The sequence below is a fragment of the Capricornis sumatraensis genome, chromosome 3 (genome assembly GCF_032405125.1).
Source record: "Capricornis sumatraensis isolate serow.1 chromosome 3, serow.2, whole genome shotgun sequence".
NCBI classification, from domain to species: Eukaryota; Metazoa; Chordata; class Mammalia; order Artiodactyla; family Bovidae; genus Capricornis; species Capricornis sumatraensis.
Window position 1 is genome coordinate 30953983 of NC_091071.1, and position 25888 is coordinate 30979870.

Here is a 25888-nt window from a genome sequence, read left to right on the forward strand (position 1 = left end):
GTACACCTCTGGGCATTTCTCTGGGCCAGTCTCTCCTGCTGTTCATCCTCCACATGGCTTCCCAAGAAGCCAGAGGGGTGGAGCTACACCAGGAACTCTGGCTTCCAAAGTGCCGTCTCCTTTGCCTGGAACTCCCCATCTCACTCAACAGCTGGACCCTGCTCATCCTTCAGGGCTCACCTCTGTTCTGAAGCTTGTCTGATCTCTCTCTTTTCCTTCTGCCCCAGGCTGGTCCCCCTGCTGTTTCGCCTACACATTCCCCAAGCCCTTCTTTCCTGTGACAGTGCTATAATCTTCCCCTGGGGAAAAATCAACCTTTTCCCACTCTCAGATCACAGGGCTGGGATGGGATTAATTCCACCCTTTGACTCCAGGCTGAGCACATGACCTGGCCAATCACAGTCATTACTATTGACCCTGGAATAGACACAGGACTCAAACCGGGCCAGTGAGTGTCAGTGCCAAGACTGGAACACTGAAGGAGACTGGCTCTTTCTGCCTGAGCTGCTAAGGGGATACAGAGAAAGCCTGGAGCTGTGTGATCTTTGCCACAAGAGGGGAGGCTGACTGCAAATGCAGCCAACTCAGAAAAAAAAGCAGGTGGAGAGAGAAACGGGTAGGTAGACAGATAAGAAGCAAGAGAGTGAGTGAGCAAAAGAGATGACTGGCCAGAATATTGGCCTCTGATGATGTCACTGAGTTCCTGAATCCAGCCATTCCTGAAGTCAGCTCTCGACTTCTATGCTACACAAGCGAACAAATCCTCTTTTTAAATTAAAAATAGCTTGATTTGGGTTTTTGTCACTTGCAGTGAAAAGCATCCTAGGTGGTACACCCTCCCCTCTGCACCCACAGAAATCCTGCCTGAACCTCCCCTGCAGCACTTCCTGGGGGTGGGGGTGATCTCCCAGTTGCCCTTCTAACCTGTAAACTCCCTGAGGGCAAGAAGCCCATCTCATTCACCTCAGAAGTGTTAAGACTTGATGTGCCATAGATACATAACAGAGACTGTGAAATGAAAGGGTGAAGGAAAGTTTATCTGGAAATTATTGAAGCTTTCCATCGATCTGGTTTTGCTTCAAGGGCCTTTCTGACAAGAACTCACAGACTTCTCAGGACCTTGACTGTTTTCAGTCTGCTCTACTCCCCTGAGTGCTAGTTTTTCAGATCTTCAAAGTCAGACGTGCTGGAGATAACAGGAAGGGGCAGATCCAAGCTGCTGAGAAAGCACACGGCCCAGGGTTCTAACATAACTGTGCTTCCTGCTCACTGGGACTTCACCCAAGGCCGGAGCCGTCACCAGACCTCCACACTGTGCGGCTGAGGGGCTGGAGCACTGGGACAAGACGCATCCAACACACGCCTGAACCTGTTAATTTTTCAGGCTTCTGGACCCGTGCGGAGGCTTTCCCCTGACTACACGCCCTTCTCTCTTCTCTCTACTTAATTCTTCCAAGCTTACTTGAAAAGCTATCCCCTCCAAGAAGTCCGCCCTGAACTCCCAGAGATGATGAGTTCAAAAGCCTTCGGGGACAGGCAGTGAGAGGAGCACAGCAGCCTGGCAGCCTGGGCAGCACCCGCCCCGTCGAAGGACCAGCCTCAGCTCCTGCCAACCGCTGCCACCAAAAAACCCAAGATAAAGACCGGCCTCTTACAGCTGGGCAGCCTGTGTGCTCTGAACTGCAGACATGGGTTTACTATTACGGTTGTCACTGTGAACCTCAGCACCACCATCATCAAATACAGACTGTGTCTCGGGTGGACTGTGCCCAGGGTGCCATCAGTTGACAACTTCCATGCTGGGGCTCTGTCCAGGGCATGGGATGGGACCCCAACACTACAGGGTACAGTCACCTATGTGTGCTTGACTCTCCTACAAGGCTCCATCTCTGCAGGTTGGACCCCACATCTCCAGGTCTGCTAATGACCCTCTCAGTCCTCTGGATAAACCAGACCTCACCAGCACCACGAGATGTTCTGCCCGTGACCTGGCATGTGTCTCTCTGCTCACCCCATTGAGCCGTCCTCTGCACTGCAGTGATGAATCCACAATAAAAATGAAACCACTGTAATTCCTCTGCCTGAAGTCCTTGAATGGCTTCCCCACCCCCAACACGACACACTCCTCCACACAGAGACCATGTTTAAACAAACCACTATAGTTATAAAATGTATGAATGCTGCGTGCACGTGTGCTCAGTTCTGTCTGACTCTTTGCGACTCCATGGACTGCAGCCCGCCAGGCTCCTCTGTCCATGGGATTCTCCAGGCAAGAATACTGGAGTGGGTTGCCATTTCCTCCTACAGAGGATCTTTTCAACCCAGGGATCAAACCTGCATCTCCTAAGTCTCCTGAACTGCAGGTGGATTCTTTATCACTGAGTCATGGGGGAAGCTCCACAGTTATGAAATGTATGAAAGCTACAAAGGAAAAAGAAAAAAAAAAACACATTGAGCTATAAAAGCCCCTAATGGAGAGAGAGCACTTATTCTGGAGGGCTAGGAAAGGGTTTCCTGAGGAGGTAGAATTTAAGCTGAGACCTGACAGATGAGAAAGATAAGTCGCAGGAAGGGTGAGGGATGGAGTGTTCTAGAAGGAAATGTATATGCAAAGGCCCTTAGGCATAGAAGAGCTTGAGGGTTCAAAACCTAAGAGGGAGACACGGACAGTGGCCTGAGGTGGGGCAGGGATAATGGGTCCTCAGCCACCTGAACACCGAGAGGATTAGGTGACAGCGTGCAGGCAAGCCCTTGGCACCAGGCTGGGATGGAGTTAGTAGTCAATGAACAGCTGCTATTCTTAGTAAGATGGCAGTGCTGATGTGAAAGAGGGCTTGTTTATCTCCTGCTGCTAGGAATACTGCTGCCCAGGTCAGGAGGGAGAGCTAAAAGCCAGCATCAAAGCCTCCTTTATGATACAAAACAGTTCTCTTCTCATGGGCTTATGAGGATCAGGCACTTGACTCAAAAAAGGCTTCTAAACTCATTATAAAAAGTACCTTGCTGTCCCTGGGAAGGCAGAAGAGTTAAGAAAGTAATGATGAGAAAGTTCCAAGGAGGCAGTTAAGCATAGTGATAGAGAAGACTGGCTCTCAAAGAAGCAGAGGAAGTTGTGTTCAACACTTCTTGGACACACAAGGCTTTCTGAACTCCATCTCGAGCGGAGAAGCCATGGAGGGGTGAACCCTGAGTGCACACTACAAAATGCAACCTGGGGCCTCAAGTTCCTTTGTGCCAGTAACCACCGACCAGCCCCTAGTGATGGTGAACTTCATGCCAGTGTCTTGGAATGTAGAGTCTGATGAGAAGTCAGTGCTCTTCTGGAAAACGGGACCAGTGAGGGAAGCAGACATGGAAAGGCGTGTGCACTAAAGCATTCTGGAGGCTGTGCAGGAAACGGAAGAAAGAAGAGGTGGTGGGAGGGGAGCAAGAGGGGTTTACTGGAGAGGAAGAAAAGAGTTCTGTCTTTTCAAAGAATGCACAAAGGGTGGCATCCAGAAAACATTAGATGATTACAGAAACCAACAAGAAAGATACAAGAATCCTGGTAGAAAAAGGACCAAAGGACACAGACCAGAAAGAGAGGGAAGAAGAGATACGAAGGGTCAAAAATCAGGAATGACTCATCAGCCTTGTCATGAACACATCATCAGCCTTATCAGTAATCAGGCAAATATGTGAAAACCATGATGAGGTACCATCTTGTTCTCACTGTGTTGGCAAAACACAAATTTAAGTCTAACACTGCCAGCTACTGTTGAGAACAACAGGGAGTTCTCATCTTCCTGGTTGGGATGGAAGACTTGGTCCCACCACCGGGGAGAGCGATTTGGCAAGCCTGGTAGGCTGCAGTCCATGGGGTCGCTAAGAGTCGGACACAGGTGAGTGACTTCACTCTCACTTTTCACTTTCCTGCATTGGAGAAGAAATGGCAACCCACTCCAGTGTTCTTGCCTGGAGAATTCCAGGGACGGGGAGCCTGGTGGGCTGCCGTCTATGGGGTCGCACAGAGTCGGACACATCTGAAGTGACTTAGCAGCAGCAGCAGGGAGGTTGAAGACAAACATGACCTGTGAGCTGGCACCTCACTCAGAGGACACCCCCAATGAGTCTAAAACGTGTGTGCCAGGAGATGTGGAAGGACATTCACATTAACAATGTATGAATAAGGAAACTTGTAAACAACCTAGTAAACGCCCATCAAAGGGAGAATCAATAAATATATACAACACTGAATATTTGTGCAGCAGAGTACCAGTAAGTACAGCAGTTAGTGAATTAAAAGGACATGTATCCGTCTCAACAAGGTAATATTGGTGAAAAACACAACATGTGAAAAGATAAAAAGATTGCCATCATTTATGTGATGTCACAAAAGGCAAACCCTCTCCTAAGCATATGTATGATAATGAAAGTGTCAAACCACAAACAGGAAGGATGCAGAGATCCACAGGTTGGGTTCCGTTGAGAACAATGATACAGGGGACTCAGCTACATCTGAAATGTTTAATTTCTAAACATTAGCATTTATTAAATCTGGATAATGATACATGCATGCTCACTATATTTTTCCATGTATTCTGGGGCACGTGTAAAATATTCTGTAATAAATTTTAAAAGCTTAACAGCAAATACAGCAAAAAAGGAACAGCTGTGAATTCCAGGCAGCAGGAATATGGGTGCCCATTACTGTCAGTTCAGTTAGACAGTTCAGTTGCTCAGTCGTGTCTGGCTCTTCTCGACCCCATAGACTGACTGCAGCACACCAGGCTTCCCTCTCCATCACCAACTCCCAGAGCTTGCTCAGACTCATGTCTATCAAGTTGGCAATGTCATCCAACCATCTCATCCTGTCATCCCCCTTCTCCTTCTGTCTTCAATCTTTCCCAGCATCAGGGTCTTTTCCAATGAGCCAGCTCTTCATATCAGGTGGCCAAAGTATTGGAGTTTCACCTTCAGTATCAGCCCTTCCAATGAATATTCAGGACTGATTTCCTCTAGGATTGACTGGTTGGACCTCCTTGCAGTCCAAGGGACTCTTAAGAGTCTTCTACAATACTACAGTTCAAAAGCATAAATTCTTTGGTGCTTAGATGGGAATACCAGACCACCTGACCTGCCTCTTGAGAAGTCTGTATGCAGGTCAGGAAGCAACAGTTAGAACTGGACATGGAACAACAGACTGGTTCCAAATAGGAAAAGGAGTACATCAAGGCTCTTTATTGTCACCCTGCTTATTTAACTTCTATGCAGAGTACATCATGAGAAATGCTGGGCTGGAAGAAGCACAAGCTGGAATCAAGATTGCCAGGAGAAATATCAATAACCTCAGATATGCAGATGACACCACCCTTATGGCAGAAAGTGAAGAGGAACCAAAAAGCCTCTTGATGAAAGTGAAAGAGGAGAGTGAAAAAGTTGGCTTAAAGCTCAACATTCAGAAAACGAAGATCATGGCATCCGGTTCCATCACTTCATGGGAACTAGATGGGGAAACAGTGTTAGACTTTATTTTTGGGGGCTCCAAAATCACAGCAGATGGTGACTGTAGCCATGAAATTAAAAGACGCTTACTCCTTGGAAGAAAAGTTATGACCAACCTAGATAGTATATTCAAAAGCAGAGACATTACTTTGCCAACTAAGGTCCGTCTAGTCAAGGCTATGGTTTTTCCTGTGGTCATGTATGGATGTGAGAGTTGGACTGTGAAGAAGGCTGAGCGCCAAAGAATTGATGCTTTTGAACTGTGGTGTTGGAGAAGACTCTTGAGAGTCCCTTGGACTGCAAGGAGATCCAACCAGTCCATTCTGAAGGAGATCAGCCCTGGGATTTCTTTGGAAGGAATGATGCTAAAGCTGAAGCTCCAATACTTTGGCCACCTCATGCGAAGAGTTGACTCATTGGAAAAGACTCTGATGCTGGGAGGGACTGGGGGCAGGAGGAGAAGGGGACGACCGGGGATGAGATGGCTGGATGGTATCACGGACTCAATGGACGTGAGTCTGAGTGAACTCCGGGAGATGGTGATGGACAGGGAGGCCTGGCGTGCTGCGATTCATGGGGTCGCAAAGAGTCGGACACGACTGAGTGACTGAACTGAACTAGCTTTCTTTATGGTCCAACTCTCACATTCATACCCAACTACTGGAAGAACCATAGCTTTGACTAGATGGACCTTTGCTGGCAAAGCAATGTCTCTGCTTTTTAATATGCTTTCTAGGATTGTCATAGCTTTTCTTCCAATGAGTAAGCATCTTTTAATTTCATGTCTGCAGTCACCATCTATAGTGATTTTGGAGCCCAAGAAAATAAAAGTTTCTCACTCTTTCCATTGCTTCCCCATCTATTTGCCATGGAGTGATGGGACCGGATGCCATGATCTTTGTTTTTTGCTTGTTGAGCTTTAAGCCAGCTTTTTCACTCTCTTCTTTCACTTTCATCAAGAGGCTCTTCAGTTCCTCTTCACTTTCTGCCATAAGGGTGGTATCATCTGCATATCTGAGGTTATTGATATTTCTCCTGGCAATCTTGATTCCAGCTTGTGCTTCTTCCAGTCCAGCGTTTCTCATGATGTACTCTGCATATAAGTTAAATAAGCAGGGTGACAATATACAGCCTTGTCGTACTCCTTTCCCAATCTGGAACCAGTCCCTTGTTCCATGTCCAGTTCTAACTGTTACTTCTTGACCTGCATACAGGCTTCTCAGGAGGCAGGTCAGGTGGTCTGATATTTTCATCTCTTTAATCTCCAAACTGTTCCACAGTTTGTTGTGATCCACACAGTCAAAGGCTTTAGCATAGTCAATAGAGCAGAAGTAGATGTTCTACTGGAATTCTCTTGCTTTTTGGATTATAATCCAACAGATGCTGGCAATTTGATCTCTGGTTCCTCTGTCTTTTCTAAATCCAGCTTGAACATCTGAAAGTTTTTGGTTCATGTACTGTTGAAGCCTGGGTTAGAGAATTTTGAGCATTACTTTGCTAGCATATGAAGTGAAGTGAAGTGAAGTTGCTCAGTCGTTGTTAGACTCTTTGCGACCCCATGGACTGTTGCCTACACGGCTTCTCTGTCCATGGAATTTTCCAGGCAAGAGTACTGGAGTGGGTTGCCATTTCCTTCTCCAGGGGATCTTCCCGACCCAGGAATCAAACCCAGGTCTCCCGCATTCCAGGCAGACACTTTACCGTCTGAGCCACCAGGGAAGCCCCTGCTAGCATGTGAGATGAGTGCAACTGTGCAGTATTTTGAACATTTTTTGGCATTGCTTTTCTTTGGGATTGGAATGAAAACTGACCACCTTTTCCAGTCCTGTGGCCACTGCTGAGTTTTCCAAATATGGTGGCATATTGAAGGCAGCACTTTCACAGCACCATCTTTTAGGATTTGAAATAGCTCAGCTGGAATTCCATCATCTCCACTAGTTTTGTTCAAAGTGATGCTTCCTAAGGCCTACTTGACTTCACATTCCAAGATGTCTGGCTCTAGGTGAATGATCACACCATCATGGTTATCTGGGCCCTGAAGATCTTTTTTGTATAGCTCTTTTGTGTAGTCCTGCCACCTAGTCTTAATATCTTCTGCTTCTGTTAGGTCCATACCATTTCTGTCCTTAACTGTGCCCATCTTGGCATAACATGTTCTCTTGGAATCTCTAATTTTCTTACATTTTTTCCCCTTCCTTTAAGAATTCATCACTGTATAATAATACACCATTGGATAACCACTCTGGGAAGCTCTCTGGTAGTCTCTACTTAAGTGGAGCATGTGCATCCTCTGACCTGGCAATTCCATTCCTAAGTATAGACCCACAGAAATCAGGGCTGATCTCCACTGGAAGACATCTCGGTACAAGGTCGCTAATAAGCGCTACATATAATTGAGCCATCCAAATATCCAGAAACAGTCAAACAACAACAACAACAAAACATTTTGATATCCTCATACAATGGAATCTTCCCAATGGAATTTACACAATGCAACCTTCCATGCAATGGAATACTACACAGCAATGAAAAAACAGACTGTTCCTTGCAAGAACACAAATGAATCATACAGATGTGATGCCGAGAGAAAGAAGGCAGACACAGAGGAGGACAGACTCTATCATCCCACTGATGTCAAATTCTAAACCAGGCAAAATGAATCGATGGTACTAGACATCAGGAGAGTGGCGACTCCTGCGCGGAGAGCGCCAAGTGGAGGCTGGGAGTTCTGCCAACAGTCTACGCTTTGGTTCTGTGCTGTCAGCATAGCTGCGTTCATTTTGTTAAAATCCATCAAGCAGTACACTTAAGACTGGAGGTACACTATACCTCAGTTTAAAAAACAACAAGAAACCACCACCATAGCAACGAGAGAAATGAAGAGGGAGAGGAAGATGACAGAAGGGAGGAGAGAACCCAGCATGCCTGTTTGACTCATCAGAGGTTACAGAAGAATGGCAACCAAATTAGGGAGGCTTCTCTGTAGAGCTATTATTTCAAGCTAGCGTTTGAGGTCCTGGGTTAACAGCTAAGTAGCAGCGCCTCATTGGATCATCACAAAAGCCCTCATCCCAAGTGACTGCTGAGACAACTGAGTCACAGGCTGGCCTGAGGTCATGTGGCCAGTGTATGCCAGAAAGGCAAAGAAAAGAAAGTGAAGTCGCTCAGTCCTGTTCCCCTCTTTTTGATCCCATGGACTGTAGCCTGCCAAGCTCTGTCATCCATGGGATTTTCCAGGCAAGAATACTGCAGTGGGTTGCCATTCCTTCTCCAGGGGACCTTCCCCACGCAGGGATCAAACCTGGTCTCCCACATCACGGGCACACACTTTGCCATCTGAGACACCAGGGAATCAGAGACAGGGTCTAATTGTGGCTAATGACACATCAAAGCCCACATCCTTAGCCTGTTGGCCTCTGACAGTTTAGAAGCCAAATTGCCAAATTGCCAAGCTTCTAAAAATGCCTAAGTGGACTTCCCTGGTGGTTCAGTGGCTAAGACACTGTGCTCTCAAGGCAGGGTTCAATTCCTGGTCAGGGAACTAGAGCCTGCATGCTGCAACCAGGACCCAGCACAGCCAAATAAATAAATATTGAAAGAAATAAAATAAAAGTGCACATGCTGCAGAGAAAGTCAAGGGGAAGCAGATGGCTCCCTCCGAATACATGAGGAATTCTGACCCCAGAAACCTGCCAATGGGGACAGAACTAAGATGGTGGCAACTTCAGAAACTACAGATGTTTTTCCCTAGTTGCTAAGATGAACCGACATTGCAACACACAGCTCCCTACTGTCAATGGGAACACTTAAGAGGAAGGGAGCAATTATTCTTCCTTATTGGAGACGTAAATGAAACTGAGAGGTGCTCTTCTGGGTTGTGATTTTAAGCAGTTGTCCACAAATGTGAGGCGGGGAAAGCAGACATAACGTGGATTAAGCACGTTCAGAAGGTCCTTCAGAGCTAGAAGGGAGATTAAACAGTGACATACAAGTTATTTAACAGCCCTGGAAATATGTGGGGCAACCCCTAATGCCCAGGAGAGAGTCCAGTGTTCTATAATTCACGGCCATTTCCAAACCAATGGGTTCCACACTGCTGCAGCAGAGGCCTCAGCCAAAGCAGCGTGAGGGGGAAGCTGGCTGGTGAACTGGGGGGCCAGGGCCCTGGGGAGTCACAAGGCACAGCTGAAGCAATGTCTCTACAGACCCTCCTGCAAATATTCTCACTGTTGGGTCTACATCCAGAGGGCAGGTAGGGCCTGAGCATCTTTCTGAAAGCAATTACCAAAGAGCTTTGAGTGCTGTGGCATGCGGGATCTTCTGCAACACTTACAGCTTTTTGATATATGCTCCCAGAAGATAAATAAAAGAGCTGTTACGTGTTCAGTGACGCAGGGAACAGAGAAAGGGAACTGAAGCCATAGAACACGAGTGTCGGGTATCGATGGAGCTTAAGTTCATTTGTTCATCAAACACGTTTGGACTTCCCTGGTGGTCTAGTGCTTAAGAATCTGCCTGCCAATGCAAGTGACACGGGTTTGATCCCTGGTCTGGAAAGATTCCACCTGCTGTGGGGCAAGAGGGCAACTAAGCCCGTGCACCACAACTATTGAGCCCACAGGCAGCAACTACTGAGGGAGCCACAGCAATGAGAAGCCGCTGCAATGAGATGCCCACATACTGCAGCTAGAGGGTAGCTTCCATTTGCCACAAAGAGGGAAAGCCTGCACAAAGGAATGAAGACTCAGCACAGCCAAAAATAAATAAACGTTTAAAAAGAAAACAACATTTAATGCAGCACCTACTATGTGCCAGGCACTGAGTGAAATGCTGAGAAGACAGATTCAGCAGGCCTGGTCCTGCTCTCTAATTCCATGGGCTAACAGGGGCAGAGAGAGGACTGTGCATCAGGCAGCCCAGAGGGAGCATGAAAAAGGAAGTCAGGGGAAAGACAGCTGACACTCTGAGTTCAGGGAAGGCTTCCTGGAGGAGCTGGCACCTGCAAGGTCTGTGACTTGAGACCACCAGGATGGTCCTCCTGGAATCAAACTCTTATACAGGAAATGCAAGGGATGGGAACAAAATGGTAACTACACCTCTAGCTGAGGCTCTGGACTATTCGTTTATAAAATGATCTTGATCTTTTTAAATTGGATTTTAATTAGATGTTATAGAGCAGTCCCCCCAAGAATCCATATTGCCATACGTAGGCATATATAGTCTAGATCCGAGGCTCAGCACTGTTTCTCTCCCGAGACAATTTTTCTGGCCAGATGAATTTGGCAACTGCTCTCTGGAAAATGTCTTAAGAGGCTCTTCACTGTATTAAAGGGAAACGCAAATGTGTGGTGTATAATGAGCCCAATTTCTTTCTCCTTCTTGTTTAATACATTAAGTACCAGGACTATTTACACAGCAGTTGGCAGGGCGTCGAAAGAGAAACAAGCTTGCGTTTATGGCTTCATTCAGCTGAAGCATCTTTTCTCTCTGGAAAACTGTGAGTTTCCGGGGACAGTGTCTGCGCTCCCTGTGTCTCGGTTCTGACTGGGTGGCCATATTTGCATTGCCTTCTGGATCTTTTCCCCACATGAGGGTGCTCCTGGGAGAATCCCCCGAGACGTTGCCTTTCTTCAGGGAAACCTGTGGTGCCACGTGACTCCCTGCGGTGCTGGCTCCTGGGTCTGGGTTCGGGGCGGGGGGGGGGGGGGCGCGGGTGGTCACATGTGGTCACGTGGGCTTCTCGACCAGGAGGCACAGGGCCATCAGTACGAACCGGACTTGATCCCTGATGGGAGCCACGGGACCTTGGGTGGGAGGCTTACAGCAGCCGAGCCAGTTTCTTCATCTATAAGACATCCTTTTACAGGGCCTGGCAAGAACTGCAGGATGAGAAAATGACTACAGAGCCTTCAGTATACAAGCCAGGCACAGGATGGCTGGCATTAATATGCACACAAAAGTGAGGGGGCTCTGGACAGACCACCTATGTCAGGCTTGTCCACTGCTTGGGCTCAGAGTCTCACAATCCTCTACAGGAAAGATGTGCGTGCTTATGTGTCCATTTGCTCCATCTCACTACCGAGCCACACGTCCCCTTTAACCAAGTGGCACACAGCGCTTACCACGTGCAGGCACAGTTGTGAGCACTGTAGACATATTACCACCTCAAATCCTCATAACAACACTAGGAAGGAAATGCTGACGCGACCCCTGGTACACAGAAGGGGTAACTGAGACAAAGAGAGGTCAGAAAATTTGCCTAAGCACACACAGCTAGTGAGTGAGTGAGAACCTTTATCCTTTCTGTTTTACTCTCAGGGATGGCAAAGACCTGCAGAAGGAACACACACACAGACAGGTGGATGAACGGTGCTGCATGCACTTGGGTTTATCAGGAAGGTTTAGAGGCCTGCGGGTCGACTGTAAAGGCACAGCTCCTAGCTCTAAAAATGGCCCCTAAGTGAGGGTGGGTGGCGGGTGAACCTAGATGGTTCAGCAGAAGGGAGAGGCAAGCAAGGGCTCTGGCTTCGCCTGCTCCCTGATTTCTACACCAGCGAGGTTAAGAACCTGACTTAAGGGACTTTCCTGGCGGTCCTCCAGTGGTTAAGACTCTGTGCTTCCACTGCAGGGGACCTGGGTTCAACCCCAGGTGGAGGAACTATTAATAGGATCCTGCATGACTCGTGGATGACTGCATGACTGCACGACTTCAATTCCTAAAAAATTAAAAAATAAAGAAACTGACTTAGGAAATCAATGTCAATGTCCACCAACTGAGCAATGGCTAAATAATCTACATTCGCCCGCTCCCCAGCATCCTGCGTGGCAGATCTGTAGTGAGAGGGTGAAGGTGTAGGGCCCTGCAGACTGTCTGCCTGGGCTGACACAGCACCCCTGATACCCCTGAGCGAGATGACCTCGGGCAAGTCACTTCCCCTCCCTGTGTCTCTTGTTTCATTTGCAGAGCGAGGTCATGGTGATGGTTTTCTGCTCCAGGCAAGGAAGGAGGTGTGAGGCAGGCAGAAGAATGTTTCCCTTGAGATGTTGTTGTTCAGTCACTCCGTCATGTCTGACTCTTGGCATCCCTACGGCAGGCCTCGCTGTCCCTCATCATCTCTGAAGTTGGCCCAAGTTCATGTCCATTTCATCGGTGATGCCATCCAGCCACCTCTTCCTCTGATGCCCTCTTTTCCCTCTGCCCTCAATCTTTCCCATCATCAGGGACTTTTCTGATGAGTTAGCTGTTTGCATCAGATGACCAAAATACTGGAGTTTTAGCTTCAGCATCAGTCCTTCCAAGGAGTATTCAGGGTTGATTTTCCCTTAAGATTGACTGATTTGATCATCTTCCCTGAGATGCTCTCACTCTGATCTCCAGGACCTGGCTACACTACCTCAGGGACTTTGCAGAGGTGGTGAGGGGCCATGAGATGGGGAAATGTTCCTGGGTTATCTGGTTGGACCACAACTAATCTCAAAAGCAGAGAGCCTTCCCCTGGTGTGGTCAGCAGAAAATGGGACTATGGCAAAGTGCTGAGAGAGACGCGGCACTAAAGATGGAGACAGGGGTCACAGGCAAAGGAATGCAAGAAGCCTCTAGAAGCTGCAAAAGGCCAGGAAACCATTCTTCCCTGGAGCCACCAGAAGGAATCAGCGGTGCCCACACCTTGACTTCAGCCCAGTGAGACCTGGCTCAGACTCCTGACCTCCTGAACTATAAGACAACACACGCATGGTGCTCTCAACTGCCAGGTCTGTGGTATTTGTTAGAAGGCAATCATCAGAGGCTAACACAGACGCACAGAGGAAATGGCACACGGACGGGGAGGACCTCCCCACAACTGCCTGCATTCCCACCTGCTCCCCTGTGTGAGACTCATCACCGGGATGCCTGCCGGCTCTTTGAGCACTGTCCCTCCAACAGAGAGCAACCCTGGCTCCCGCTCCTCATCCTCCTCTGAGCTCACTGGGACCCCACTCCAGTCCGCAGGATTCACTAGCTCTTCCCCCCACAGGACTGTGAACTTTGTGAAGGCAGAGACCACACTTTGAATCACCTTCGACTCCGCACACCTAGCACGACAGTCCTGACCTTGCGACGTGTTTGCCGAGTGGAAGAATTCACCTCTGTGTTCCTCCAGATGCCTGCTCGTCCCTCCTGCTGTCTCCAACCTCTGCTGGGGTCCTGCCATTGGCCCCGGTGGCTGATTTGAAATCTACGCCTCTAGGGAGTTGCAAGGCGTTTTCCATGGCTCAGCGAGTGCCTGTCGGTTCCTCCATAGCACACTGGTGTGTGTGTTTTTAATGAGAATTTTAATGCATAATTTCTCCAACAAGTTGAATTATCTGCAGCTCGGGGGAAAGCGATTCACCTTGCCTTTGTGCCAAATGAACTCTCAGAAACTGACTCCATTATCCTAAGAAGGAACGACAGGCCCTTAATTCTCATTTGCTCATTGAGCAATAATGGAGATTTTTACTAGTATCAACAAAAAACATGTCTTCCACCTAAGTCCTCGTACCAGTCAAATCCATTTGGACAGGGAGCTCTCAAGCCACGACCGTTGGTCGCTAGGCAGCCAGCTTTCCTGTCTGTAAAGGCCTGCCGGTCTTCTGCCCATCCTCCAAGAAACACTCAGGCAAAAGCAGAATGGGAACAACCTCTAAACATAACCTGAAAGTTACTCTACTCCTTTTGGGAATTCAGATTTTTCTACATTTGTGCCAAGACCCAGTGAAGTAAAGAGAGTAAAAGGGAAACTTTTCCATTTCGTTTCTGTTCATGTAGTCATTCATTCAGGCCATGAGTGTCTCTGGGGTGTTGGGTTCTATTATAGGAGCTGGAGAGAGCAGTTTTCATGAGCTTCCATTCCAGGGCAGAGAGAAGGATGCTACTCAAAGACACAAAGAAACCATCTCCACTCAGTATGTGCCGGGAGAGGCTGGGCGAAAATGAAAACAGCGATGGGCTAGAGATTGACTGAGGGGGCGGCAGGGACAAGGACGCTGGGGAAGACGTCTCTCTGAGGAGTGGCGCTTAGCTGAGCCCTCACGAGTTGAGGGAGCGGTCCAGGCAGAGATCGGGGGAAAGTCATTCCTGGCAGAGGGAAGGGCGGGTACAGAGGCCAGAGAACAGCAAGGACATGTGCCCACTTGCAGGCAGAAGCTGTAAGGACCAGCATCCGGCCTGCCTCTGTCCCTTGTCCTGCTGCCACAACTGTGGTGAGAGGAGGCTCCGGTAGCCTGGGCCGTGATGCTGTGAGTGGCAGAGCGCCTCACCAACGACACGTGACGGACCCTGAGCGTGAGCCTGGGTTGTTCTGGGCTGCCAAGATCACGGTGCTGTTTGTTACCTCAGTCGAACCTTAAGAAACTGTGGAAAACTCTTAAAGAGACAGGAACAGTAGATCGTCTTACCTGTCTCCTGAGAAACGTGTATGCCAGCCAAGAAGCAAAAGTCAGAACCCTATATGGAACAACTGACTGGTTCAAAATTGGGGAAGGAGTACAAGAAGGCTGTTTATTGTCACTCTGTTTATTTAATTTATATACAGAGCACATTATGTGAAATTCTGGGCTGGATGAGCTACAAGCTGGAATCAAGATTGCTGGGAGAAATATCAACAACCTCAGATATGCAGACGATACCACTCTAATGGCAGAAAGTGAAGAGGAACTAAAGAGCCTCTTGATGAGGGTAAAAGAGGAGGGTGAAAAGGCCAACTTAAAAACACTAAGATCATGGCATCTGGTCCCATCACTTCAAGGCAAACAGAAAGGGAAAAGGTGGAAGCAGTGACAGAGTTCCTCTTCCTGGGCTCCAAGATCACTGCAGCTGGTGACTGCAGCCATGAAATCAGAAGATGATGGCTTCTTGGCAGGAAAGCTAAGACAAACCTAGACATTGTATTAAAAAGAAAAGACATTATTTTGCTGACAAAGGTCCACGTGCTCAAGGTCTTTATAGTAGAGAGTTAGACCATAAAGAAGGCTGAGTGCTGAAAGAATTGATGCTTTTGAATTGTGGTGCTGGAGAAGACTCTTGAGAGTCCCTTGGACTGCAAGGAGATCCAACCAGTCAACCCTAAAGGAAATCAACCCTGAATACTCGTTGGAAGACTGATGCTGAAGCTGAAGCTCCAATACTTTGGCCACCTGATGTGAAGAGCCGACTCACTGGAAAAGATTCTGATGCCAGGGAAGACTGAAGACGGAAGAAGAGGAGGCTGACAAAGGATGAGATGGTTGGATGGCATCATTGATTTAATGGACATGAACTTGAGCAAACTCTGGGAGATGGTGAGGGACAGGGAGGCCTGGCGTGTGGCAGTCCACAGGCTTGCAGAGAGTCAGACACGACTGAGTGACTGAACAACAACAACAACCCAAGCCCATCCTGAGTGATACAGTCCCATGCCTAAGATATTAATAGTTAGTAAGTAACTTTAGGGGTTTCCCTGGTAACTCAGCTGGCAAAGAATCTGCCTGCAGTGCAAGAGACCCCGGTTTGATTCCTGGGTTGGGAAGATCTGCTGGAGAAGGGATAGGCTACCCACTCCAATATTCTTGGGTTTCCCTGGTGGCTCAGCTGGTAAAGAATCCTCCTGCAATGCAGGAGACCTGGGTTCGATCCCTGGGTGGGGAATATCCTCTGGAAAAGGGAATGGCTACCCACTCCAGTATTTTAATAAACAGACAATGAGATGGTTGAATGGCAGCATTGATTCAATGGACATGAGTTTGAGCAAACTCTGAGAGATAGTGAAGGACAGGGAGGCCTGGCATGTGGCAGTCCATAGGATTGCAGAGTTGGACACAACTTAGAGACTGAACAACAACTTTAACATGGGCTTCCCTGGTGCTCAGCGGAAAAGAATCTGACTGTAATGCAGGAAACCGCCTTCAGTGCAGGGGACGCAGGTTTGATCCCTGGGTTGGGAAGATCCCCCAGAGGAGGGCATGGCAACCCACATCAGTATTCTTGCCTGGAGAATCCCATGGACAGAGGAGCCTGGTGGGCCACAGTCCATGAAGTCACAAGAGTTGGACACGACTTAGCAACTAAACCATCACTACCAACTTTAACACACAACTATTGTGGCCTGACTTGGCTACGAAGGAATACATATTTCATTGACTCTGAAAACTATTTTAATGTGATGGGCTGGATTGGTACATGAAGGCATGACTATATTTCCATCGAGTGCACTGGGCTCCCTGCGCATTTATAACTAAACACATATACAGCACATTGCGGTAAAAGAAATGCATTGGTGAAGACAAATCTTGCATCCAGAAACTATAAAATGTGTAAATTTAATTGATTTTTTAAAAGTTCAAACTGGGGTTAAGATGACATTTTACTTCTAGGGAAACAGAAATTCAGGCTAGAAAGGTACTCATCTGATGAATTTTAAAAGGCTACAATGTGTTTAACACATCCTTGAATACTGTCCAGGACTGTGGATTCTACAGTGAATCATTTAACAGGTCTAAGGCTTACAGCAACAAGGTGCATGTAACTCAACCCACCTGGAGATGTGTGTCTGCATATAAATACATGCCTTAATGGTCCGGGAAGGCAAGTGTTCCATATTAATACATGGTTCAATGGTCCAGGCAGGCAAGTGTTCCACTGGTGAAGTGACCCAATCAAAGGAAAGGCTTTGGTGGGGTACATTTTTCTGGCTCAACTGAGAATCAAGCTCTCTAGAAACTTTGCCCACAGGGTATCAAAGCAGGTTTCCTGAGTTATTAGACTCAGGTGTAGCCAATGAAAACTTGGTCTTATAAGAAGAGTTCATCACCGGCTTCTGTTGGGCACTGAGGTCCTGAATCCTGATTCATTCTGCTCTTGAAAATCAGACAGATCCTCAGATCAGATGGGGATTGGGGGGCGGCGGCACAGACTAGAGGGAGTTAAACTAGAGTCAGAACCTGACCAGGGCTTCTCAGGTGGGCTCAGTGTTAAAAATCTGCCCACCAATGCAGGAGACAGAGGTTTGACCCCTGCATCAAGAAGATCTCCTGGAGAAGGAAATGGCAACCCATTCTGGTATTCTTGCCTGGAGAATTCCGAGGACAGAGGAGCCTGGCGGGCTTCAGTCCATGGGGTCGCAAAGAGTCAGACACACCTGAGCGATCGTGCTTGCAGAACCCAACCAGCCAATTAAAAGCTAAAGGGCCACACAGACTAGACAAGCAGCCAAGGCCCTGAGCTGTGAGTTTCTTAAGCAAGACTGGAAACTGTCAGATCCATTCCTAACCATGGGGAACAGAACCGACGATCTGGTGAAGAACCAGCCAGTGCGTGTGTATAAGCCAGTCATCACTGGGTCAGGCCCATCCAGAGGGTACCTTTATTCCAAGCTCATTTATTTGCAAACAGGGTTGCCCTGGGTACCCTGCTGATAGATTTCACAGGCACAACGCCCACTGCTGGTGAAGGTCAGGCCCAGATTGACAGGGATGGGAGACCAGAGCACGGATGCAGGTGGCCCACTCAGAGGGGAAACTCTCTCACCAGCTGTGCTGACACAGGAGACGCAGGACTGCTCACGCTCTGTCTACAGTCATGTGACTCCAGAAGGCTCCTCCGACCCCTCAGGGCTGCATTTCCTCTCACTAAACCTGAGCCTGGCACACCAGCACACTGAGGACTGGTGGTGTTCTGGATGGCTCTGTCTTGTCTTAAATAAGTTCTGTGCAACCATAAGGCTTGAGGAGAGATGAAGTGGGAGGGAGCGTCCCTTGGAGCTGCAGAGAAGAATTCAGCAAGTGGGGCCCCAAAGATGTCCCTCCTCATCCTCATCCCAGAGTCCAAGGGCATCTCACCTTACACAGCGAAAGGGGCTTTGCAGAACGTGAGAGGAGACGATCATAGATTTTGGGGGGTGGGCGGGGACTGTGATCACAGGGGTCCTTATTAGAGGAAGAGGAGTCAGAGAAGGAGATCTATGCTAACAGAAGCAGAGACACCAGAGCGATGAGACTGTGGCCTTGAAGACAGAAGGGGGCCATAAGCTAAGGGACATGGGGGCCTCTGGAAGTTGCAAAAGGCAAGAAGTGGCCTCTCCTCTAGAGCCTCCACCCATGCCAGAATCGTAGCCCATTGAGGCTGGCTATAGATAATTAACTGCAATTGTTTTCGGCCACTAAACGTGTGGGAAATGGTTACAGCAGCCACGTGCATGTGTGAGTGCTCACTCAGTCATGCCAAGCTCTTGTGGCTCCCGAGGACTGCAGCCCACCAGGCTCCTCTGTCCACGGGATTTCCCAGGCAAGAACACTGGAGTGGGTTGCCATTTCTTCCTCCAGGGAATCTTCCGGACCCAGGGACTGAACCTGCATCTCCTGCACTGGCAGGCAGGTTCTTTACCACTGCGCCACCAGGGAAGCCCCCTTACAGCAGGAAGTGAAAACACAGTGGAAGACAGACATGCCCCCGGTCCAGCCTCGTACTAATTCCCCCAGTGACACGCAGACAGGCCACGTTCCCTGCACGTGTCGTGCAAGGGCTGCGCCAGGGTAATGCTCTCTGCAGATGAGAACATCTTACAGTGATAATACGTTGGTTACATAGGATTTCATTTTATGACACTTAAAGATACTCTGGATGGGTCCCAAGATTTGTATGAGCCTGCAAGTCATGAGATTAAATCAGTAATATAGTCCCCGCCCCCATTCTCATAAGAAGTATTTTACTCCTTGCTGTGAACAAGTGTAGAATTTCTCGGTCTTCTGTTTTTTATGGGCTCAACTCTATTTTTCTTCAACAGAAAAGGAACAACAGATTTATTCTGGGTCTGAGACAAACCTGCTTTATAACTCTTTAAATTATGTTCCAGCAGACCCTGACGTCGGAGAAGGCAATGGCAACCCAATCCAGTGTTCTTGCCTGAAGAATCCCAGGACGGGAGCCTGATGGGCTGCCATCTATGGGGTCACACAGAGTTGGACATGACAGATGTGACACAGCAGCAGACCCTGATGTGATCAGACTTCTAATCTGGTTTAAACATGGAAACCTCCGAACATATAAACACAACGGTCAGTAAGTTTTCTCTATGGAACTGGTGAGTGTGGGGAGTGGGTTACGGAAACTCTTGCTCTGGTTTTTCTATGAGAAAGACCATAGGATTTGCTAGGAAATTCAAGGCCAGTGGGACCTGCACAGGCTTCATCCATGTGACAGCGCTGAGGTTCCCACACTTCCTATGGGTCAGCACCACCCAGAGAGCTTGCTAAGCCCCACCCTCCCTGTGGGGTCCCGGCCCCAGAACCTGTCTTCCAGGAGGTGCAGGGCAGAGCCTGAGAACCTGCATTTCTCACAAGCTCCAGGTGAGGCTGATGCTGTGGATCAGGGGTCACACTCTGAAAACCAACTCCCACCCAAGGCCCAATTTCTCCCAGGTCCTAAGAAGAGTCCATGTTATCTCATCTGATTCAACTGCCCCTGCCAAACTAGTTCATACGGTACAATTGATGAAGTGTCTCTGTCTCCTATTTGACTGGAAGCCAGGGGCTCTCTGGCTTGTCTGCATCCTGGGGTCACTTGAAACCCCTCCATGCACAGGCCTCACTCCAAGCCAGTCAGCCCAGGATAGGGGGCGGGGGGTGGGCAGGCCGCAGAGTTTGGAAAGCTTCCCGAGTGATCCAAAGCCCAGCCAAGATGGAGAATGGCTGCAAATGTGATGGATGACAAAAATGATGCCAACAGGCTGAAGCAGACAACACAGCGGGGCCCTATGCCAAGCTTGGCTGTCATCTTTGGGGCCACTTACAGTGTGACACTGACTGGTGCTCAGTAATGCTGGCTGGATGAATGCATGGATGCTAACTGACCAGAGAGGAGGGCTAGTGCCTCCTTTCTCCAGGGCACAAGGATGAACACTCAGAAACACACTAGCTCATTGTCGGTGACCAACCCTCATGAGGCAGCAATCCTGTCATAAAACAAGCTCTTCTGAGAAAGCCTTACCTGGGAAATAACTCCATACTCTTAAGTCCAAATAAATATCAGGACAACCATGGATGAAAACCAGAAGACTGTTTTTTTTTTTTTTGTCCAGAACAGGAGCTGGCAAACTATGTCCCATAGGCCAGATCCAGCTGCCACCTCTTCTAATAAATCAAGTTTTCCTGGCACACAGGGATGCTCATGGGCGCACATACTGTCTGCAGCTGCTGCCATGATGGCAGAGCTGGGTATTTTGGCTGAAGTGATAGGGGCTGCAGAGCCAAGACACTTACTCTCTAGCCTTTTAGCAGAACAGGTATGGCAGCCCCACTCCAGAGAGATCAGAGGCTGGACACGCAGACAAGACGTAACTCACTGTCTTTCGGGGGACGAATGGTGGGTGGCTGTTTACTTCGTTCCCATATTTTTTCTCATCTTCAGCCAACTTTTTGAGTTACATAAAGGAGCCCAGATGTTTAAATCGCCGGCAGAAGGAGAGGACAGAGGCACCAGTCAGACAGCTGCCCAGCCCACAGCAGTGGTGCCACCTACCTTGTTTCCAATGGCCTTCTTGGGCGGGAAGTTGAAGGCCCTCACTTGAGGGTATTTGTTCTGTAACTTGTGGTGCAAAGTCCTGAACTCCGCGTACCGCCGGTAGACGTTCCACTCGTCGTCTTTTATCCGGATGTAGACCTTTGGAGAAAGCGAAAAGAGAAAGAAAATATCAAGTCCCTTGAAACTCTCATTCCACCCCGGATGCTTCCACGTCCTGGCTGTTGTACACAGTGCAGCAATGAACACCGGGGGTCATGTGTCTTTTAGAATTGTGGTTTTCTCACAGTATATGCCCAGCAGTGGGGTTGCTGGGTATATGGTAGGTTTATTCCTAGGTTTTTCAGGAATCTCAGATAAAGGAGATGTACATCTCCTCTATACAATGGAATACGACTCAGCCATAAAAAATGAATTTAAGCCAATTCTAGTCAGGTGGATGAACCTAGAGCCTATTATACAGAGTGAAAGAAGTCAGAAAGAGAAAAACAAATATTGTATATTAATGCATATATGTGGAATCTAGAAAAATGATGCTGATGAACCTATATACTATCATGTGTAAAATGGACAACTGATGAGAAGCTGCTGTATACCACAGGGAGCCCAGCTGGTGCTCTGTGATGAGCTAGAGGGGTGGGACGGGGGTGGGAGAGAGGCTCGAGGTGGAGGGGATATATATATCATTACGGCTGATTTGCATTGTTGTATGGCAGAAACCAACACAATACTGTAAAAATTAAAAAAATTTTAAAGTGAAAAAAACTCTCATTACAAAGGGGGTGGGGCTCTGGCAACACCTCCTCACACTCCAGGAAAACCAGCTCTGTGACAGCAGGGCCACGTCTGCACCCTGGGTCACTGGAGGCCCAGTGCTGGGCGTGGAGGAGGGACTCGGTGTACCACGTGCATAAATGGGTACAGGAGAGAATGGCACCATCTGGCAAGCTGTGCACTGATGAACATCAGTTCCCAGTATCAGCGGAGACCGACAGCCCAATTCATCTCAGAGACGCATTTTCCATGCTTTTGTCACAGGCATGCTGTGACAGTGACAGATGGCGGTGGAGAGGCCATTCATCCTCGCTGGCCTGCGTGTCTTCATCTGTTAATGGAGCTGACTAACAGCACCTCCTCCCAAGGTGGTGGGGAGAACAGCCAGGCTTATAAGCTGTGCAGCTGTGCCTGGATCACACAGACCAGCAAGCCGGTGGGGAGGGGCCAGGGCTGGGGGGTGGGGTGGGGTGGGGTGGGGGGCGGGGTTTGAAATCAATCCCAGGAAGGAGGAGGGAGGGAGGGGGCAAGAGCTGAGATCAGCACAACTGGATGGAAGGTCACATCAGGATGGGATACACACACCTGGGGCATGAAACTCTTCCATTTTAATCAAGATGTGATCCTCAAGGTAACATTCAAGGGGTATAAAATGTAAGGGCTATTTCACCAGCTTTTTTTTTACAGGCCCTCACACCTTCCAGGGACACACAGCAACTACATCTGAAAGCAAAACAGAGAAGTGGGAGAGAGCTCAAAGAATTTTTTAAAAAATTATATGAGTTAATAAGAACAGCCCAGAGCTTTTCTGGTGGCTCAGTGGTAAAGGATCCTCCGGCCAAAGCAGGAGGCATGGGTTTGATCCCTGGCCAGGGAGGATCCCGTGTGCTGTGGAGCAACTAAGCCCGTGGGCCACAGCGACTGAAGCCCTAGAGCCCATGCTCCACAGCAAGAGAAGCCACCGCAGCAAGAAGTCTGTGCACCGCAATGAAGACCTGTCACAGCCAAAAATAAATAAAATTAAAAACAAAAAAAAGAAAAGAGCAGCCCAGAGGGTGAAGTCTCCACTGATAAATAGCTATTGTAATCTGCGGTCAGCGAATGTCAGTACAGGTCTTAAAACCTCTTTCACCATAAAAGCAGGCATCTCTACTGTGACTGATAAATTCTGCCTCTCTCTAAAGAGTACCCTGCATCCCCAAATGCAGACCTCATATATCTGAGCTCTGGGAAGGTGACCACCAATATTCTGGTGAACAAGGTGAAGGAGGGAGAATTTAAACCCAAAGAATGCCAATCAATGGATGGAAGTTTCCAGTGGACTTGGATGTAGAAATGGAGGCCTATCGACTCTGATAGAAGCCCCCAGTGAAGAGACACCGTAAATATCCTGGATGACAGATATCAAGTGATCTCAAGCGACTTGAGGGATGAGTCTAACACAACAGGATGAAACTTAAAAAGATCAGTGCCAGACTTTGCAGTACAACCCCAAAAGCCAACACTGTAAGATAAGATGGGGGAGATACAGTACAGCAGTGGCCTGTGGGATAAAGACTCACAGGTTTTAGTAAATTCAAGTTAAGTGAATACCATGAAAGGGTCACCAAAAAAAGGCCTATGTATTATTTGCTCAGCCGTGTCTGATTCTCTGCGACCCCCTGGACTGTAGCCTGCCATGAGATCCTCTGTCTATGAGATTTCCTAGGCAACTATACTGGAGTGGGTTGCCATTTCCTTCTCCAACTATTTAGATCTCATTAAAAGGTATCTGATATATTTTAAATAAAAGGAGTTGACGAGTCTTGCTTTATTCTAAATTGACCATGCCAAGTTTGTTAGGTTTTGGCTGCTGCCAGTTAAAAGATGAACTGAAATAGGTTCAGAAATGCCCAGAGAACTTGCTACTCAAAATGTGATCCGCGAACCAGGAGCTTCAGCATCATGTGGTAAGGTGGCACAAATACAACATCTCAGGCTCCACCCAAGATGTACTGACTCAGAATCTGTGTCTTAACTAGAACCCCAACTAGTTCACACACACTTTAAAAGTTTAGAAGCACAGGTCCTCAGAGATGATCTGCAACCAAATTATCAGAAGGAAGAGGGAAGACATGGAGGATGATAAACTGAGCCTCAAAGATGGAGGAGGTAGGGATCTCTGAAGACTGCAATGAGGGAAAGGAAAGACCAAGATGATGTGTTCTGGATGATTCCAGGAGGCAAACTTCCAGCAGACAGAAACTAGAGAAAGACAAATTTCATTAGGGAAGAACTTTATAGCAGCCTAAGTTGCCTAAGGAGGAAAAGATATGTCTCAAGAGCTTTTTTGGCACTAGGTGCCCAGCAGTGGTGCAACAGATAGACAGACGGTTATCACAATTATGGCAGGATTCGCTTTGAAACAGTGAAGGATAATTAGACCCCAGAAGCATCTGGAAAGGCCTGGCTAGCTGTGGAACAGAGACTTCAGGAATTAAGTCTCCACGGGCTGAGACAAGATGGGTCAGTTGGCAAGTAAACCCAGGAGCTCACAGGACTTTAATGTGGCACTTTCAGGGCATTCTTTGGGTCCTCCCAAGTCCCAGCAAATGTGAGCTGCCTAATCAGTATCCATTTCTGGGGAGAGCAAAGAGTTCAGAAAAAAAAAAAAAATTAACTACATTTTCCAGTGCTCCTGGCAGACTCATTGGAAAAGACCCTGATGCTGGGAAAGATGCAAGCAGAGAATTAGGCAACAGCGAATGAGATGGTTGGATGGCATCGCTGACTCAATGGACATGAATCTGAGCAGACTCAGGGAGATAGTAAAGGACAGGGAAGCCTCATGTGTGGCAGTTCATGGAGTCGCAAAGAGTTGGACACGGCTTAGCAACTGAACAACAATGAGATGAAAGAAAGCTCTTAGGAGAGATCTGACCCAGCTGATAAGTGCCTTTTTACTCTTCTCCCTGTCTTCTTCTTTCTCAAACACAGATGTGAAGACTGGAGCTCCAGCAGTCATTTTATGATCATGAGGTGATCAGGAGAATGGATATAGAAAAGTAGAAGGACCTTGGGTCTCTGATGAAATTATGGGGCAACCACACCAAATACTAGATGATCTATTCAAAACTTTAAAAAAAAAGAGAGAGAGAGAGAAATATTCACCTCTAAACTGTTCAAGCTAATGTTCTAGAGGTCTACAGACTCATGGCCGAATGCCCTTCTTCTCTGATTCACCTTGAATGGACTGTATCTACTTGTACTGTATTTTTACACAAGTGCAAATATCCCCTTAAGGGTGGCAAATTTAACTATTATCTGATCATCAAGTACAAAACAAATTATCTAGGTCAGGGGAGGTAAACCGTGGCCCTGTGGGTCAAATCCAGCCACATCTATTTGCTTGCCGTTGTTCAGTCACTAAGTTGTGTCTGACCCTTAGTGAGCCCACAGACTGCAGCATGCCAGGCTTCCCTGTCCTCCACTGTCTCCTGGAGTTGGCTCAAATTTCACGTTCACTGAGTTGGTGATGCTATTTGTTTACCTATTGTTTATAGCTGCTTACAATGGCAGAGTTGAGTGGTTGCAACAAAGACCACATGGCCTGCAAAGCTGAAAATACTTACTCTCTGCATGCACGCATGCTAAGTCACTCAGTCGTGTCCGACTCTTTGCAACCCCGTGAATTGCAGCATGCCAGGCCTCCCTGTCCATCACCAAGTCACTTCAGTCATGTCCAATTCGGTGTGGCCCTATGGACTCTGCCAGGCTCCTCTGTCCATGGGATTCTCCAGGCAAGGATACTGGAGTGGGTTGCTGTGCCCTCCTCCAGGGGATCTTCCCAACCCAGGGATCAAACCCAAGTCTCTTACGTCTAAATTGGAAGGTGGGTTCTTTACCACCAGCACCATCTGGAAAGCCATTTACTTTCCAAAAGTAAATGGTCCTTTACAAAAAAACTTCTCTGGTCTCTGATTTAGATACTCAGAAAATCCTCATTATTGTTGTTTTTCAACAAACATACCCAAATTTAGTGCAGAGAAGGGCAGTGCTTTCCAATAATTACCAGCCTTGGAGTGGACCACACAGAAACCATCTGAGACCCAGGAATTCCTAGAGTTCCAAAGCCTTCCG

General features: G+C 47.9%; 1 protein-coding gene across 1 annotated transcript in view; it reads right to left on the bottom strand.

The window, feature by feature from the left end:
* SNX29 (sorting nexin 29) overlaps positions 1-25888 on the bottom strand; it is a 568901-nt gene that overhangs the window by 92576 nt on the left and 450437 nt on the right. The window contains exon 18 of the mRNA XM_068968397.1: positions 20996-21136. Within this exon, the coding sequence (XP_068824498.1) occupies positions 20996-21136 (141 nt within the window). The remainder of the gene's footprint in view (positions 1-20995; positions 21137-25888) is intronic.